At 39.3% G+C, this 20727-nt stretch overlaps 1 protein-coding gene across 3 annotated transcripts in view; it reads right to left on the reverse strand.

Annotated features, from left to right (window-relative positions):
• Nucleotides 1-20727, reverse strand: part of LOC126365965 (probable asparagine--tRNA ligase, mitochondrial) — a 97887-nt gene that overhangs the window by 46563 nt on the left and 30597 nt on the right. For 2 of the 3 annotated variants that reach the window (XR_007566281.1, XM_050008760.1), the window contains exon 4: nt 4035-4238. The exons of the other annotated variant lie outside the window; for it this stretch is intronic. Coding sequence is in view for 1 of the 2 variants with exons in the window: in XM_050008760.1 (XP_049864717.1) it covers nt 4035-4238 (204 nt within the window). In the remaining variant the exon portion in view is untranslated. The remainder of the gene's footprint in view (nt 1-4034; nt 4239-20727) is intronic. 3 annotated transcript variants of the gene reach the window in all.

Consider the following 20727-nt stretch of genomic DNA (forward strand, 5'->3'; position numbering starts at 1 on the left):
GATGTGAGCTGTGATGAAGATAAGTCAAAATGTAGCTCATCACTGATGTACCCTTGTGGGTTACAGTGTTAATGTTTATGAAGCGTGAAAAAATTGTTTTGTGGTTATTTAAAATTGATGAATACATACGAAAGTGACTTTAAGTGGTGGTTAGTTTTAAAGAAGTTATATTAAGACTTGAAATATGTCATTTTCAGAACACAACTGACCTACATTATTGACAACTTTGCTGAGTGAAGCAATTACGCTACAATACTGATACAAAGAGGAAGATTAAATTAATGTTCTTAAACACTTTCAAGACCCTGGAACCCTCCTGTGAAATCATATCTCATTTATTTTCAGAACAACCACCAGCAGAAGCAGCAACAACAACATTTACAGCAAAGAACAGAAAGATGAGTACTGTTTGCAACTATTGACTTTTTACAACAAGACGTGTTAATAATTAGTTCTTTGTCTCATGTATTGCAATTGCTCTTGATCGGTTCTGTGTCTGGTAACCACCGATAGAATCATAACTTTGCTTTTATTTCATAAGATATTTAATAATATTTTGAGTTATAGGCAAAACAGCTTACCATTAGAACCTAGAACATATAACAGCTTACCATTGCAGGTCCTGGTCATGAATGGGCAATGACATCACACAGGTGGTGCATGGTTGTTTGTCCTGTAAGGCACATCAGCCTTCACCTATGCACTCACATTCCCTTTGCTTGGAATGCACTCAGCCATAGAACCACCTGCAAGTGGATTTTGTAGGGCCTTCCTTAGAAGCCATGTGACTCATCCTTATTGATTCTTTTTCCACTTTCTCTACTGCAGCAGATGACGACAACAACAACTGCAACTACAACTACTACCAAGGCACTTCAGAAAAAATTTTCTATCAAAGTGCTATCCATCTTAGTCACACATGATAGACCACAGTTTACAGATGCTGCCTTCCAGTGATTCTGCACTCCTAATTGCATCAAACATGCCAAAAGACTCCTCTGTTTGATCCTGTCTTCAGTGGTCTGAGGGAACTTTTTCTACGCACCTTTAAGACCCAAATGGCAAATGCTGTGCAGACTACCATATCTGAATCGGCCCTCACATTTTTCGACATACTTTCAGAGCAACATCCACTGATGGCCAGAGCCCAGCAGAGTTGCTGCATGGGTTCCCTGTCACAATCTGCATGACCCTTTACTAGTGCCACCTGTTTAAGTTGAAGAAGCAACACTTTTTTCATTTGGATACTTCTGCCTAAATACATACTCTTGGGTGGACCATGACACTCAATTCTGGCACAACAAGGCCATTAGTCAATTCTGGCAATGACTGTGTGGAGATTTCTGTGAATGCAGAGGACTAAACTTCGGTTATGACATACCTGGCCAGACATCACCACCATCCAAGAGGCTATCACAGCAGTGCCCACCTCTGATCCATGATCTACAGTATCTTGGGAGGACAGCTGGCCATTTGGTCTTTGCGTCTCCATGCTTGTCTCTGGAGATCCCCCTGAACTTCGACCTAGCTCCCCCATTGGCTGAGTCGCCAGTGCCTGCAGCACCTCAACCTGAGCAACCAGCTCCAGCTTCTTCATCTTCACTGAAAGGACAGAGCACTGACACCCTGAAGATGCCAGCTGGGACCTTATCCAACACAAGCCCACTGTCATTCAACTGTCCTCCCTCACAATGATCAAGTCGTTTTCAGCCCTGATTCAAGGGAGGAGGGATTCTGTAACTCTGCAGGACATTTCAATAGATGACACCATACTATCAATATGCCACATTACATCTAAATCTGGCAGGGCCACTGCGTGTAGTTAGCAACACAGCATCTCTGGCCAGTAGGTCACACAGTGAAGTGTGACATGAGATTTTTAGGATGGCATGTCCCACTTCCAAGCTACCGTGATGACAAAAGATATTCATGACATTTAGTAGTAAGTGTCAGAACATCCCACTGTAGTATTATTATGGAATATGAAGATGGAAGAACGTCTTGAACCTATCACTTCCAAAAGGTGAGATGGTGAGTAGGTGTCTCCACCTGCTGCGTGGGGCTGCTTGTTTCTTAGCATCACACATTGAAAGTGTTTAGAAGACAAGGAGAAACAGAGAAAATCTCACAGTACAATAGACCTAGTGACAAATGACTGTAGAACTGGCTTACGCAAAAATTATACTTCTTATTTTGCTTTTGCACAAGCTGCATATGTTTAAGATGATGTGTAAACCTGCTTAGTATACGAGATTGTGTTGTTGTTAAAGAAAGGGTGAATACAGAGGGATGAAAGTTCAGGTGTTTATGCCATTCACATAGTTGTAATGCTCTGTTTCACCACCCATCCATGCACTAGGAGATGAAATTATTTGAAGTTTCATGGAGCTTGGTTGGGTGGAACTGACTAGCAGGTCCACCTCAGCAAACATCAAGAAAAGGTGACCAAAAGAAATCTTATCAAACAGAGCTATTGATATCAAATATCATAGGATTACTGATCACACACAGGAAATTGATACAGATAAAAAATATTCCATAAATCCAGCAGACAATACCAGGAATGTATCATTTTTCTTTGGTGTAGTTTTCTTCGATGTACACATCTATTAAAGTTGTAGAGGAAGCATTTCATAGGAATAGGCATTATGCTACCTAATGGCTCCAAAATAACTACGCAGCTATACAGGAATTTTTAACATAAAAAGTGACCTAATGATAACACATCACATTACTGAAGTGCACTTAAATATAACAGGACAAGCAAGACAGTATGAAAGGATGGCAGCACATCTATTTTCATGATGAACAGCTCAAGGCCTGTCTACCGGCGCTTTCCCGCTTGGTAAGTCTTGGAATCTTTGTTTTTAATATATTTTTCCCATGTGGAAGTTTCTTTCTATTTTATTTACATCATGTATATTAACTTTTACTATGCGTTAGCTGCCACAGAAGTATTTTTTCCCAATGGAAACCTGAGATACACATTTGCAAATGCTCAATTTTTTCATCACGTGCAAGTGCTGCCAATTGTTGGAAATCACAATGAAAATGTAAGCAAGTCCATGCAGCAGTGAGCAGCAGCTCATGACCATCAGAATACATGTATGTGGTTGGTTCGCTATATTCCACTGCATAACTGAATATTGTTATTGTTACTCTGCATAGAAACTATTGAATGATCATTTTATTATTTATTACAATAGAGAATATTTGATGAATATTTATATTAGGCCATAAAATGAAGCAAAGTATACAAATTATCTCTTGAAAATTGGTACATATTTTTGTATAAATCTCACATTTAAAGTCATAAAAAAATCACATCCTCCAGAAAAAAAATTCAGGTCTGAAAGGTTAAAACAATGGTGGGGTCAGATGTGCACCACAAAGTCCTATGAACATCATCACAACTATCTGTAGGTAATCTCAGGGTGTGTTGTTCTCTGAATTTGGGTTATCAGAAGGTGGGTATTGTGCTTACTAACTGTGTTTGTCTTCATGTTTTCTCTCTTCTACCTTCTCAACTGGCACAGCAATACTTATTGTGGGTTTAAACTATGTAGCACGATCCTTCTTATTTGTAGTTTGTACCTTGAGAATGGTGAGGGTTTTCTCACCAAAAGGCAACCATTTCTGATGAATCTTCATTGGCAAACTCTTACGAGCTTTTCAATAATCAATGTGTCAGTAAATGTTTTGTGATCTTTTACCTACACCATGCCTTCCAAGACTGTCTTATATTTGCTTCATGTGGTAAATCATCTTACAGTAGGATTCACAGCTGTTTTATCCTTCACTTTTGCTGTAGATTTCTCACAACATTCGTGAAGAATATTTCCAGCTGCACTTTAAAATTTATATTTAGTTGTTGTTTTATAGAGTGGTAAGTACAACTTTTTCGTCTTGTAACTATGCTGCAAAACATCTAAAACTTTCATTTAACCATTTTCAACTGTGCTACAAAAAACAATGATTCCTCCATATGAAGAAGTTATGCATGTACAATATAAACAAAGAATTACAAAAGTTACCTCTCCTGGTTTACTAGATTGCTTAGCGTAGAAAGGGGCTGTAGATGCTGGTGCTCCATAAACAAACACAGGCCTTCCTCCACCAAACCGGTTCACTATCTCTAGTTCATGTTCTCGTGACAATGGAGCATCAGGGTCAATGCCAAGGGCCACAGCAGCTTCACTGCGCATTACTTTAGGGAAAGGGTCTGGATTCAGCACTGACTGGAACAATTTTGAAAAAAAAAAAAAAGACATGCAAAATTCTAAAATTGTATCAACCAATCCAAATATCAATACATGAAAATCATGAAAAATAGAAAGTTGGAATTTAACATACCATTAATACAGAATATTTGAGGTGGAGCACTAGATCAGTTGGACAAGGATAGGGAAGGGAATTGCCCATGTCCTTGTCGACGGCACCATCCAGGTGTTCACTTGAAATAGTTTATGGTAAAGCATACAAACCTAAAACAGGATAGCTGTATGGAGCTTCTGTGGTGTCACTGCCAGACACCACACTTGCTAGGTGGTAGCCTTTAAATCGGCCGCGGTCCGGTAGTATAAGTCAGACCTGCGTGTCGCCACTATCAGTGATTGTAGACCGAGCGCCGCCACACAGCAGGTCTAGAGAGACTTCCTAGCGCTTGCCCCAGATGTACAACCGACTTTGCTAGCGATGGTTCACTGACAAAATATGCTCTCATTTGCTGAGACGATAGTTAGCATAGCCTTCAGCTACGTCATTTGCTACGACCTAGCAAGGCGCCATTATTAGTTATTATTGATATTGAATCATGTACCGTCAAGACCGACGTTCGTCATTAATGGATTAAAGTTAAGTATTCCACTAGCTATGTCCGTTGTTTCTAAATTCTAATTTCCTTGCTAAATCACGTGCCTTTCGGCCTCCTCTAGTAACATGGTGTTGGCTCTCCTGACAACCACAACAGCTTCGAAGCTCACTCCACCATACTAAAGTAAATCTTGATGGAAAAAAAACCTCAATATTAAGAGGAAGCGTGACATGAATTCAGACAATTTTGCTTAGCTCTGTTAAAATAATCCAGTCCTAAACTTATTTTATGTATAAACAATAAAAATATAGAATGAGATTTTCACTCTGCAGCGGAGTGTGCGCTGATATGAAACTTCCTGGCAGATTAAAACTGTGTGCCCGACCGAGACTCGAACTCGAGACCTACCAACTAAGCTACCAAATCACGACTCACGCCCGGTACTCATAGCTTTACTGTTGCCAGTACCTCGTGCCCTACCTTCCAAACTTTACAGAAGCTCTCCTGCGAACCTTGCAGAATTAGCACTCCTGAAAGAAAGGACATTGCGGATACATGGCTTAGCCACAGCCTGGGGGATGTTTCCAGAATGAGAATTTCACTCTGCAGCAGAGTGTGCACTGATATGAAACTTCCTGGCAGACTAAAACCGTGTGCCTGACCGAGACTCGAATTCGAGACCTTTGCCTTTCGCAGTCAAGTGCTCTACCAACTGAGCTACCGAAGCACAACTCACACCCTGTACTCACAGCTTTACTTCTGCCAGTACCTCATCTCCTACCTTGAGCACTTGCCTGCGGAAGGCAAAGGTCCCGAATTCGAGTCTCAGTCGGGCACACAGTTTTAATCTGCCAGGAAGTTTCAATAAAAATATAGAAAATAAAGAACTAATATTTTTTCATAACTGGCAAAAACAGACATAATTATGACTGCTTGAAAGAGCATTCGCCAATTAGGAAAAGAGCTAGGAAATCATAAAATATATATGGAACATTCAACACAACAGCGGCACAAGTCACTCTCAGTAATAACCTTTAAGCTCTCGGGTTTTCAAATCTCCTCTGGCACAATCCCCAACAATCAGCCATTCCTTCTCATCCCGTCGGGTAAGTCTCCCCTGACCTGGGATCCTGGGTGACTTTCTCGAACTCTATCGTTTTTCCTATACTTCATCAATCATTTTCATTCACCACTCTTCCTTTCCCTTCAACCCTTCTGCCAGAAGAAAAATCCACTGGCTCCAGAAGCTTGGAAATGTTAATACTTTTATAAAGGTGCCACCTTTTGATGGGTGGATTTTTTATCTATCCTGTTACATTATATTTTCAGCAATAACTGTGACCTTTAAAGCTTTATATTTGATACTGATGAAAGAGTTGAATATACAACGATAAAATATTATTCATTTAATGATGTGAAGAGAGGAAAAACTTGTGATAAAAGTTAAGAGCAAATGATATACTGATCATCAAACATCACATTATTACCATACAACTCTACCCAGAATTTTAAAACAGAGCAATGCTGTAGTTACTGGCCAGTAGTTACCACAGACCAAATTAACCACAGAAAAGCATCTGACTGTTTAAGTCACTCAAAAATGTGGGAAATACTGGGTTTTATGGGAATAACTTCTTGTAGTTAATCAGAAATCTGTACAAAAACCAACAACACTATAAATGCAGCTATAATAAGCAGAAACTTTCAAAAGTATTATCATTTCCAAGCTTCTGGAGCCATTGGCTTTTTCTTCTGGCAGAAGGGTTGAAGGGAAAGAAAGACGGGTGAAGGAAAAAGACTGATGAAGTATAGGAAAAGGGATACAGTTCGAAAAAGTCACCCACAACCACAGGTCAGCAGAGACTTACCTGATGGAATAAGGAGGAAAGGCTAAATGTTGTGGACTGTACCGGAGGAGATTTGAAATAAAAATGTCGGAAACTTTGAATTTTTTCCATAGTTTTATATGGATGTGAGTTGTGCACAATGAAAACAGCAGATCATAAGAATTTTTTTATGTTTATTTTGAGGAGCAGGCTGTTGATAGAAAGGATGGTGACAACTTTATGGATCAAAAGAATAAAAAAAACTGTTTTAGAAAAAAAATTAATCTTAAACTGTCTTTGGAGGCAAAAATACACCAAATAAAATTGAAGAACTCTGGGAAAACTGAAGTACTTTGGGCCTCTCATGAGAGCAAAAACCTCAATACAAAAATCTGTAATGTTCAAAGAATGGAAGGTCAAAGAAATAGAGGAAAATCAAGGAGAAGACAGATAGGGGCCATCAAAGAAGGCATTGGAAAGACACTGGAAGGACCAAGGACCAAAAAAATGTCTAGGGCTGCATCGAAGGACATCATTCATAATGTCACCATGGGTTGAAGAGAACTGGATGGCTGATGACAAACTTGCTATCAGAAGGTAATATGTGTAGTATTACTGACACGCAATGTATAAGTGATACACTTCCTAACTTTCAGAACTAAGAGTTCGAAAAGCTAGTAAGCATATCTTTTTTTATTTTTATATGCATTGTTGACAGTACTACACATTTCGTCCCCTGGAGGATAGTAATGGCAAACAATTCTGTCTCATACTTAGGATGGAATATCAACAATATAAGAGAAAGACAGATTGATACTTACTGTAAAGATAACACATTAATTTACAAACAGGTACAACAAAAAGATACTTACACATAGCTTCTGGCCAAACCTTCATCAGAAAATGAAATACACACATATTCATTCACATATGCAAGCATACCTACCCACACATGACCACCATCTCTGGCAGCTCGGACCAGAATGCCAGGTCTGGCAATGTAATTACTAGAGATGGTAGTCATGTGTTCGCGATGCATGCTTGCTTGTCTGAATGAATGTGTGTGTGTTTCCGTTTCTGATGAAGGCTTTGGCTGAAAGCTATGAGTAAGCATATTTTCAATGCGCCTGTCCATAACTTGTCATCTTTAAAGTAAGTAGCAATAATCTTTTCCTTAAAAGGTTTCCATTCTCTTTTTGTGTGTGCCTCTTGATGACTCAATGCTTCTGTTATTCGGTTAGTTGTCTCCTTTACTCCTAAATTATTTTCATACTGGGTTGTAAGATCCAATGCATAGCAGAAACAGACCCTGACCATAAATTAGTAATGATGAAGATTAGTTTATAGTTTAACAGAATAGTCAGGAAGATGTACCATACAAAGAATCGGATTACTGAATTATTGAGGAATGACAATGACTGTTTGAAGTTCTCTGAGGCTGCAGACACTCTGATACATAATACCACTGCACTAGGTAGTGCAGTTGAGGAGGAAAAGATGTATACATATATAAAATGCAATCACAGAAGCTGGATAGAAAAGGATTGGTATCACAATGATAATAGCAAAAAAACAGTGGACAACACAGAAAAAATATTTTGACTTTATATTGGTAATTTTCAACTTAAATCTGTATGTGTAACTAAATAAAATTAATTTTATATTGCCATATGTATTTTGCCTTTAGTTTATAAAAGGTATCAGTAGAGGCCTTAAATATATACATACTTATGTATATATTATTTTACTTTTCAATTTATACACTGCTTTTCTTCAGATCAGAAACACCTTCTGACTTAGTACAGCATAATAAAAAGGCCCAAATTTTTCCTTGGGAATTTTTTAGAAGCTGATCTTCATGTGTACTTGCTTTTCTTGTTCTAAAGCTGTTTCTCTGCTTCAGTCTATCAAATTTCGGTAGCACAGCACTGAATATAAGAACACATTTTCTTCATGTGTTGTTTTGAATACTGCTGGCAACTACTGAATGTTGCTACAAATTGCCAAATGTGTATCTGTTTCCTTTTTACAAAAGTGTCTCTAGTGGACTCGCTATACCTCATGTACACTTGATATAAAAGCGTTGTTTGTGCACACTCTCTCTTTGATGTACTTTTTATTTAACAATGAGTTTGTTGAACAATCTGATGGTGTCGCTGTGGAAAGCCCTTTGTCTCTCCTGATGGTGAACATTTTTATAGCAGATGGGAGGAGCTAGCACTCAGCTCAGTACCTGTAAGACTAGCAGTATTTTGGTGATAGGCCTATGTTGATACTACATATATAGTATGGCCTCATGGTTAAGACAGTCACTGACAATGACAATCCTTTCAACATCTTAACTCCATACATGTAAACATACCATTTACCATGGAGATGGCCAAAGGAGGTTGTCTGCCTTGTTCAGAGGTCTTGGTGCAACATACGAGCAATGGCACACTTTGACATTTGGTATTTCAAAAGCACACTCATACAGGTTTGTCCTTACAGGCTGGTAGTTGCCACCACCCAGTACAAACAACAGGCATTCTGACGACCTTAATTCACAGAGTCCATTTCATATCAGATGCCGATAACTTGGAAGTAGAACTGAAACAACTGTGGTCCTGAGCAATGAATATTGTGTCAGAAGGTACAGACAGCATAACAGATGTACAAATGGCAGAACAAAGAAAAGTATTAGGCCCTCAAAACAACAGCTTACCTACCATATATTGGAAATATTTCCATGAAAATAGGCACAGAGTATTTAGAAAACATATGGTTAAAGTGATTTTTTTGTCCTCCACCAAAAATCTTGCCACTGCTGTGCTCTGTGAAAGATGACTTTCAGCTGCGCAAGGCTTGTCTTTATAGGGTTCTGTGCAAGTGTGGAAAATCTTACAAGTGCAAACAGTGCACACTATTCAGGAGTACATCTTGGAACAAGAGTTCCATACTCACCTTCTGCAAGGCACCAAGTCCACTATCGCTGATCTCTGTTTTTTCTACTGGAAATTTGCAAAATATCATAGAAGAAAAATGGTGATCTGTACATCAAACTTTTGAAACCCCACAATCAATGAATCACTGGAAGTATGACTGCCTGAGGTCCTTAGAAACTATGACAGTATTTCCCCATTAGATACTGCATGGGGTCTCATTATGGAACATCTTTATGCTCTGTGTAGATGGTGTTGTTCTGTGTTTTTACCATGTGAAGACGATGAGGTGAGCTTTCACCAAGAAGGGCACACAATCCAGACAATTGACCTGCAGCAGGTGAACACGCGCTCAAGCAATTCACGTGCATTGACAACTGGATACATCACATATGAGAGCTCAGTGTATTTTTGCCATTACACATCTGAAGATGGCCAGAGAACTCTGTGCTGAAATATCATGCCAGGAAATTACAGATATTCAGCAGTTTGCCCAAAATTTCATGGAACAATGAAAGCAGAGTTTGAGAAAAACCAAGAGAGCTTCATAGGATTTGTCAACATAGAAAAACAAATCCAATAGCATAAAATAGTGCAAGATGTTTGAAATCCTAAGTAAAATAAGAATATGTTACAGGGGAAGATGGGTAATATAAACTAGTAACAGAACCAAGACAGTACAATAAGAATGGAAGACCAAGTTAGAAGTGCTCAGATAGAAAAGGGCATAAGACAAGGATGCAGTCTTTCTACTCTACTGTTAAATCTGTACACAAAAGAAGTGCATAACGTTAAATTTCGGTTACATGATAAACCATGCATAGCTGAAGACCATCAGTTCAACTCATTACCTAGGGATTACAATAAAAAACTACTTAAACTGGAATGATCACACAGAATATGTCATGGGGAAGATTAATCAAAGACTTCATTTTATTAGCAGAATGCTTACAACATGCAACAGATTTACTAAACAGACTGCTTACATTACTTGTCCATATCCTCTTCTGAGTTTTGCTATGCAGTATGGGATCCTTACAAGTTAGGACTGAAGGAGGAAGTCAAAAAAGTTCAAAGAAGAGCTGCTCATTTTGTGCAATCATGAAATAGGTGAGAGAATGTCACATATGTGATACACGAGTTGGGCTAGCAATCATTAAAACAAATGAGCTTCTTGTTGCAGTGAGATCTTTTCATGAAATTTCAATTGCCAACTTTCTTATCCAAATGTGAAAATATTTTATTGATACCCATCTACATAAGGTGAAATGATCATCGTAATACAATGAGACAAATAAGAGCTCATACAGAAAGATGTAAGTATTTGTCTTTCCTACACATTGTTAGAGAGTGGAGTGGAAGAGAAAGAGTCTGAAAGTGGTTCGATGAACCATCTGCCAAGCACTTAAATGTGAATTACAGAGTAGTCATGTAGATTTACATTTAGAAGCAATGAAGAAACTAAAAGAAAGGCTCAGATGTGGGACTGGAATTCATAACAAAAGAGCATTGGTGTTAACATTTCACTGATGATGTTCCTATACCCTATGAAAGGTGGAAGAACTACAAGAGCTATTGAATGGAATGAGTACAATATATGAATGCAGAATGTACCACACAGTGCACAAGATGAAGGAATTCTGCTACCTTACAGGTAAGATGCAACATATTTACTAAAGAGACTATCTACACTACATGTCCATATCCTCTTTTGGAGTCCTGCATGTGGTATGGGAACCTTACCAGATAGGACTGAAGGAGAACATCGAAAAAGTTCAAAGATGGACAAAGGATAGAGTATAGAAGAGATTATTACAGGTATAAAGAGCATTCCTTCCCAAAACAACTTTGTTAGTTTCAATTATAGGCCTTAATTTGAGAAAGAAAGTTCTGGGATTGCGCACATGGATTGATTGGTTGCTTTCGGGTATAAAGGGACTAAACTCCAGGGTCATCAGTCCCTTTTTTTATGCAAGCAAGGCTCAAAAGTACAAAAACACCCAACACCACATCTAAAAGGAAAACGAATGGAAAGAACAAAAAATGGGGAAACATACCACAAGAAAAAGTAGAAGAAGGTGTTAAAACCATAGAGCATTTGGTCTGGGCTGGCTGATCACAATGACAAAAGGGGATGAGCCAGCCACTCTGCAACACATTAAAATGCCCATCCCAAAAAGACAAGGCAAGATGAACACATGTACAGAAAAGACGACCACCATGACAAACAAATGCAAAGAAAGTGCGACAGAGTTAAAATGGAGGGAGTGTGGGAACCTCAGAGAGAAGACTAAATGCCCACCCTTAGATGATATGATAAAAAAAAAACCTCACAAATAAAACGTAAAACTAAACCTGCTGTTGAGGCATTGCCGCCCAACATCGAAGGTAGGGTGCTAGAAAGATTAGTCCACCGCAGAGCGGCTAGAAGTGAGCAGTCTAGCAAGATGTGGATGACAGTCATATGTGAGCCACAGGGAAACCGAGGTGCGTCCTCGCGAAAGAGGAGGTAGCCATGTGTTAACTACGTATGACCAATGCGGAGCCAGCAGAGAACCACATAATCCCTGAGAGAGCCCTGCATGGAAGTCTTCCACACATTTATAGTCTCCTTAAGGGCACACAGTTTGTTGTACATAGTGAGATTATCCCATTCCGTTTCCCAAAGCTGAAAAACCTTGTGGCATAATAATGATCACAGGTCAGTTACAGGGATGCCGATCTCCAGAAGCAGTTTCCGTGTAGCCTGTTTGGCCAGCGTGTTGGCAAGTTCATTTCTTGGGATTCAGAGGACGTGGCCTAGGGTCCATACAAACACCACGGAACGACTGGACCGTTCCAGGACATAGATGGGCTTCTGGATGGTCACTGGTCAATAGCTTGTAGAATGCTCAAGGAGTCAGTACAGAGAAGAAACGACTCACCGGGGCATGAGCGGATACACTCAAGAGCATGAGTATTGGTCGCCAGCTCTGCACTGAAAACACTGCAGCCATCTGGCAAGGAGTGCAGTTCAATATATCCTCCATGCAGCCATCGAGCCATCAGTGTAAACCACTTCATGGTCCTGGTACATGTCAAGAATCAAGACGAAGTGACAGTGGAGAGCTGCGGTGTTAACTGAGTCCTTAGGACCATGTGAAAGGTCCACACGAAGCTTCGGCTTAGGTGTACACCATGGAGGTGTACATGAATGGACCTCGAGTATAGGTGGTAACGGCAAGGACACTACTTCAGACACACGAGATCGGACTCGAACTGCAATCGTAACCCCTGACCTGGGCCTCCGATGTGAGAGATGAACTGCCGTGGATGGGAAAATGAGACGGTAATTCAGATGCTCAGGAGAACTAAGAATGTGTGCAGCGTAATTGGTGAGTTGTACACACCTGACCTTCAATGGAGGTATCCGGCCCCCACCAGGAGCCTCGTAGCTGGACTCATCCCAAAAGCTCCCGTTGCCAGTCGAACGCCACAGTGGTGCACTGGGTCGAGTGAATGCAACGCTGAGGGCGCCACCAAACCATAAACCAGACTCCCATAATCAAGGCGTGATTGAACAAGGGCTCTGTAAAACTGAAGCAGCATAAAGTGATCTGCACCCCACAGGTGGTGTTCAGGCATCGGAGGGCACTGAGGTGCTGTCAGCACTTTCACTTCGGCTGACGAAGATGAGGAAGCTATGTCAATCGGGCATCAAAAACCAATTCCAAGAATCAATATGTCTCCACTACAGTAAGTGGATCATCATTAATGTAAAGTTCTGGTTCTGAATGAATGGTACTATGCCGACACATGACTTCACGACTAGAAACTTGAAGCTGTAGGCAAGAGGCCATGACTGCGCCTCGTGGATGGCTTCCTGTAGGTGACGCTCAGCAACATCAGTACTGGAGAAGCAGTATGAAATGCAGAAGTCGTCTGCACACAGAGAAGGTGAGACCAACTGCCCGACAGCTGCTGCTAAACCATTCATGGCCACTAAAAATAGAGATACACTCAATACAGAGCCCTGCATGACCTCATTCTCCAGGATACGGGGCAGGGGGGGGAGGGGGGGACGCACCTACTTGGACATGGAAAGTACGAAGTGGTAGGAAATTTTGGATAAAAATCGGGAGCAGGTCCCAGAGACCTCACTCATATGATGTGGCAAGGATCTGATGTTGCCAAGTTGTGTAAAAAGGTTTTCGTAAATAAAAAAAAAAACAGCAACCAGGTGTTGGAGTCTGGAAAAGATTGTTCAGATGGCAGACTCGGGGGAAACTAGATTATCAATGGTAGAGTGACCCTGGCGGAAACCACCCCGGCACAGAGCCAGTAGGCCACATGACTCCAGGACCCAACACAACCGGCGACTAACCATACATTCTAACAGCTTACAAAGCTTTAGGCTCCTTTAACCACTGGCGAGTGTCCGCTGTAGCATTAGTGGAGCCCATGGGAGAGAGGGTCTTCCTCCGTGCATGAAGCTACTTCAGAGAAGTCCTCCCAGCAAGCCCCTAAAGAGAAGTGAGAGGGCAAGCAAAGAAACAAGTCTGCTAAGAAAAAAGGACGGAGCTATGGCAAATGTTAAGCTTTACACCTGCTTTCTACATTGCCTTCCAGGAAACCTGGTTCCCGGCAATGCAGACCCCTGTCCTTCATGGCTGAATTGAATGATTTGAATGCTCAAAACATTTAATCTGAAGCTCATTTGTGTTTCCCCATCTGTATCTCTCTTCCTTTGTGTATCATAATTTTCAAGCTATTTTATTAATCTACAATAATTGTGCTTTATTTCATAGACCAGAGATGGTTTTTGTTCATAGGTTGGTTAATTATGTTGAACTATTTGCACTCAGAATCTAACTCAGTATTTCCAAAGTCCAAGTCATATTGAAAATAGGAAGGACTATAAATAGGACTCTTGTGATCACTTATTTCAATATGTAACTGCCCCCCCCCCCCCCCTTTTCAGGAAACAATCTTCATCTAACTTGAGACAATACAGTATTCTTACCTTACAGTTCCTCACTGTGCATGAATTGATGAAAGAATGAGATAATTTTGTTAGCTGCATGCAACTCTTCATGCTTGTATTTTATCCCACCCAAACATAAACAAAAGATTTTTCAGTGGATAAATTATTCAAATAAAAATTATACTAGTACAAATTATGTTTGTGATACGCAATTTAAGTTATGAGTTTTCAAAACAGGCACCTTTTTTAAGTGGCCTAATGGAAGAACACAGCAGTCATCAACATTACTGTACCTGTATTGTGCACCATTTTACACTGAAGAGCACACATTTATGAACTTTCGGAAATACAGCTCATGCTCTTTTTTTTTTTTTTTTTTTTTTTTTTTTTAATTATTCTCTGTCTTGTTGGCTGCATAGCTATGGTTACCAAGACAACTGTAAAATCCCCGATATATCCTACATTTTGAGGAATTACATTATTATTATTATTATTATTATTAATATTATTCCTGAAACTTCCTGGCAGCTTAAAACTGTGTGCTGAACTGAGACTCAAACTCAGGACTTTTGCCTCTCGCAGGCATGCACTCTACTGATTGAGTTGCCCAATACAACTCAGGATCCATTCTCACAGCTTTATTTTCGCCAGTAACCTCGTCTTCTACCCTCCAAACTTCACAGAGACTCTCCTGTGAACTTTGCAGAACTAGAGCTCCTGGAAGAAAGGATACTGCAGAGACATGGCTTAGCCACAGCCTGGGGGAAGTTTCCAGAATGAAATTTTCACTCTGCGTTGGAGTGTGCGCCGATATGAAACTTCCTGGCAGATTAAAACTGTGTGCTGGACTGAGACTCAAACTCGGGTCCTTTGCCTTTTGCAGGCAAGTGCTTTACTGACTGAGCTACTCAAGCACAACTCATGACCCATCCTCACAGCATTATTTCTGCCATTCTGGAAACATCCCCGAGGCTTCGCAGTATCCTTCCTTTCAGGAGTGCTAGTTCTGCAAGATTCACAGGAGAGCTTCTGTGATGTTTGGAGGGTAGGAGATGAGGTACTGGAGGAAGTAAAGCTCTGGGGGTGTGCCATGAGTTGTGATTGGGTAGCTCAGTCGGTAGAGCTCTTGCCCATGAAAGAAAAAGGTCCCAAATTTGAATCTTGGTCCGGCACACAGTTTTAATCTGCCACGAAGTTTCAAATTAGAGCGCACACTGCTGCAGAGTAAAAATTTCATTCTGGGTTATTACTCCCATTAATATCGATGTTAGTATTACTGGAACTAAGGAAGAGAATTTGGATCTTTTGTTGTTTTTGTTGTGTCTTCAATCCAACAGGTATGATACAGCTCTCCACACTTGTCTACCCTGTGCAAGTCTTCACCACTGCATTTCTACTGCAACCTATATCCTTTTGAAGCTGCTTACTGAATTCAAGCCTCAGGCTCCTTCTAAAAATTTTAGCATCCACACCTCCCTCCATTACAAAGTTGAGGATTCCTTGAGGACTCAGGATATGTACTATTAAGTGATCCTTTCTTTTAGCCAAGTTACTCCACAAATTCCTTATTTCCCAAACTCAGTTCAGTACTTCCTCATCAGTTATTTGGTCTACCTAGCTAATCTTCAACATTTGTCTGCAGCACCACATTTCAAAAGATTCTATTCTCTTTTTGTTTGAACTGTTTATTATGCACATTTTATTTCCATACAAGACTACACTCCAGATCAAAAACATTTCCTAACACTTAAATTCATATTCAATATTAATAAATGTCTCTTTTTCAGAAATGCTTTTCTTGCTATTGCCAGTCTGTATTTTATATCCTCTCTACTTACATCATCAGTTTTTTAAGCTGTCTACCAATTTTAATGTCTGTTTTCCTAATCTAGTCCCTTCTGCATTTTTTTATTTAATTCAACTAGATTCAATTACCCTTGTCTTTTGTTGATGTTCATCTTGTAACTTCTTTTCAAGACATTATCCATAAGGTTTAACTGTCCATCCTGGTCCTTTACTGTCTCTCGACAAAATTAATTTGGATAAAATAACCAATTACGATGATTTTACATACAGCAGATGTCCAATGATAGTACATTTGCAGAGTGTTGCTCATAGAGTGGGATTCTCATTGTATAGCACACAATAAGGACAGAACAACTCACAGAATACTGGAATTTTGAATATATCACCAATAAGAAACTTTTCAGTTATAGTACAACTACATGCTCAAGTGTTTCCAGAAACTGACAGAACAATCTACAATTATGACGCTTTACAAGCTTTTTCTTTTCCATGCCCAAATTACTAAAAGCATTTAAATTTTACGAAAATGTCTTAAAATAAAGCATATTTATTTCTTGTACATCATTTGAGTTTAATAATTTACGACTACTTAGAACAACTAGAAAGTGAGAGAATCTCTACTCCTCACTGAATAGTTCTAGCACTGTGCAGTTGACAGGCATATCATCAAGACAGAGAAATGGTGATGAGATTTCAGACAATGTCTTTGGAGCAAACACCAAACACACATGGTTCCAGCACACAACACTGTCCTGTCACTGTGCCTCAACTATATGGCGAATTGCTATTTGTACTTCTTCCATTACTTGACAAATGTGTGGGATATTTAGAGTCCTGGAGTGTATCATTTATAGGTTTAAAATGTTCTGATTGGATGAAATCAAATTCAAAAGTACATAAAATGAAATCTGCATTCAGCATCTGAGTGTAAAAGATATCACAATTGGTGATGTCACACAAGGTAAACCAATTATGTGATTCAAGTCAATTTTTGGTGTAAAATTGACTACCTTTTCAAAATTTAAATGCCCATGATGAATGTGTTTGCTATTTTGGTTACAAAAAGCATGCAGATAATCTTCCAGAACTGCTGAAATTTGTGAGAGCACTTTTTTTCCATTCCAGCACATAATGCAAATGTTTTTTTCACTGATTTTGTCCCAGTGGACAAATGAAACAAACAGACTAAATATGGTCTCTGTGGGGGGGAGGGTAGGGGGGAAGGGGGCACTACATCATTTAAATATAATTTAATGTTTGGTGCTCTACAGCTTTCAGATATTTATTAAAAGACATCTTCTATATGCCATGAACTGCACTAGAAATGTTTATTTGCCAAAACTTATTTTCAGGTTTACAATCCACCATTAGTGGCATACAGAGGAACAAACAACTGTCTGCACATGGATTTCTACAAAATGCTAAATGTATATATAGTAGCTGAAATATAAGTCTACTTACATTATATACCTCTATAATAGAGACATGTGTGTCAGTTAATATGATAGGATGTGAAATCTTACAATTTCTAATATTCCGTGACATGTGAATTTTGATATGGTTTTTTATGTTTCATGTTTAGCTGCTCTGTACTTACTATTGCTTCCAGTTACAGTAGTAATGAGTATCCTGTTGTTCATGAAATATTCTTACACTCAGGAATGATTTTGCTTTCAGTTAATCATTTCTGTTCTCCTACTCATCTCCTGTAAAAATTTGTTTTATGAGCTAGAAAATGGACCCAGTTATTCACCAAAAAAGACTTTTAATCCACCTCAACTTATAATCTCAGACTGAATACATTATCTCAAACGTTGGACAGTCCGAATTATGCTGCACCCAACAATACAGGACACTAATGTGATCTGAGCTGAAGAAGACAGAACCAGCACCCCTGCATTTAATTATTATTCAAGATCACTGACATGCTGGCAATGTCCAGGTTAGCAGTCAATTTGCCTCTGTTCCAGCCAAATACTCCAATACCATGGTTTGTGCAAGTAGAAGCCAGCATTTGCTACTTAGTAATTATAGCTGCCACAATGAAATTCACCCTCTTACTGAGTAAACTTGACCACTGCTACCCCGCACAAGTACAAAATGTGACTACTGCACCCCTCTCAAGAGAATTCATATGAAAGGCTTCCATCAGAATTAATCCAGAGAGTCGCAGTGTTGCATGAGGAGCAAATCTGGTAAGATACAGACAATCACAAGCCATCACAATATCTGCATCACCTGTGGAGCAAAGTAGTTATATGCAGTTACCATTCCTGACAATCTACTATGCACACTGTGGAGCAGCAGACTACCGCCACAGGTCAAGGTTTGCTTCACAAAAGGAAATGCCATCAGATGCAGTGGTGGAACTCACTGATTGAATTCAAAACGATGACTACAAACTTCTGGTGTCCTGGCTGCTAGCTATCTCAGTTGGACAGGCTCTGAGCAGTCGTGTGGCAGAAATCTCAACGAGTATGGATGTGAAAGCCTAAACAAACAGCTACAGGGATACTGTCAGAGCTTTTCCATGCATGCTGAGTAGAAAACATACCCACCAGAAGTGAAGAAATAATTTGCAAACTGTCGCCAATTACTGACAAACTGTATAGCCCATGAATAGTTTCCTTTTTGCCCTCTCACTTTTGTCATGTCTAGCCTATCATATTCAATGGCAAATAAAATTTAATAGATATGACATATTGACACCAACGTGTGCAGATAGGGGTATCTTTCCTCCTGCAAAACCAGTCTTGCCCCGAGGAAAGCCATTGTACTAAGGCCAAAACCTCAGCCTTAAAAGTTAATATTTAAAGTATTTTATATGGTGATGTGGTATAACACTCAGAAATATTTTATCATTTACAATATCAAAAGTCCACAAAAAGATTGTGATTTGTAAAGTCTGGTAATGAGTTTGAATATTTGTGTGAGTTACCTCAAAAAGATTTAATTAAAGTATGCATTTGTAGGTGCACTAAGAAATATAGGCAAGAAGTAATAACTTAAAAAAGTAATTATGCTTTGCTGAAACAACATTTTTTGCTGCTCAGTAAAGTATTTTAACTGGCTATGCTAGTTATTTCATGATGGCCAGAGGAGGTATAAGACAACAAGAAATATGACAATGGTGTCATATTCTGTGACAGATTGGATCATGGGCCATACAACAGAGGAACAGCTACAGTGCCAAAATTGTTGGGCATTACTTAGGTAAGCTTACAATCTTAAATGGTTGAAAAGTCTATAACCTGATTAATAAACTAAAATGGCTAAAGAGTACTTATGGCAGAACCAGCTCTTCCAATGTATGCTGCTATTGGCAATTTTTATTGTTCGTTGTAGCCAGTTGTGTGATAGTACACAGTAGCCAACGAGAATCATTCAGTATTACAATCTCATTTGTCACCAAGAGATAAGAGTCACAAATATTTGGCCATTTTTCTAAATATGTAACAATTTCCAAGATTGTGGTTAGGTTGGGATGAAATAGCACAGATTAAATCACTGCGAGTGAAAAGAGCAGCAATGAAACTTATAATAATCTTGCTTTTATGCGATAGCAGGCTTTCTCAGCACATTTCAGCTATGAAATCTTCACGGGTTATCAGCCGAGTGGCGTCGTCTTCTAGTCACAACGTTTCAATGGATTTCGTATCCATCATCTTCAGGCGTATCTTCAGGCAATCCATTGAAACAGTGCGACTAGAAGACAATGCCACTCGGCTGAAAACCCGTGAAGATTTCATAAATAATCTTGCTTGTCACAAATATCTGGCTATTTTTTCAGAAGCCATAATTTCCGAGGTAGTGCTTAGTGTGGGACCTAATAGCTCACTTTGGACCAATTACTAGCTAACTTCATATACGAGACAAAGATATTGCGAACAAGCAATGTCACTGGCTACCAACATCCATCTCACAATTGGTCATATTTGCTTTCCATAATTCACTGTGCAAGCATTTACCAACTGCAGCAGACAACAAAGTCTGGGTACAGAGTATGTGCACTTTTACTAATTATTGCCTTTTTTTAAACAAAAGTCAAGAAAAAATTAATCCCACACCAAAAGTAATACAGTTTACATCCATAACATGATATGTGGGATATTAGTAGGATTAGTATCACCTTTTTAATGTAACAAAAAGAAAACGTGTGAAAAAACAATAAGCAAATCACATTGTTGACTAGAATATTATGAGTAAGAAGAAAGGGTAATTAAGAAAGCAACAGTTGAAGTCAATTTAATTCCAAATGTATACTTTTTTTCTATGCCAATTTCCTTGATTCACTTCCGCTAGCAAGAAATATTTCTTGGATATGAAATGTTATAGGCATAGTATTAATACTGATGTATAGCAATACCTTCTCATACTGCATAGCTCGCAATACACAAC

Source organism: Schistocerca gregaria, chromosome 4, assembly GCF_023897955.1.
Source record: "Schistocerca gregaria isolate iqSchGreg1 chromosome 4, iqSchGreg1.2, whole genome shotgun sequence".
Lineage (NCBI taxonomy): Eukaryota > Metazoa > Arthropoda > Insecta > Orthoptera > Acrididae > Schistocerca > Schistocerca gregaria.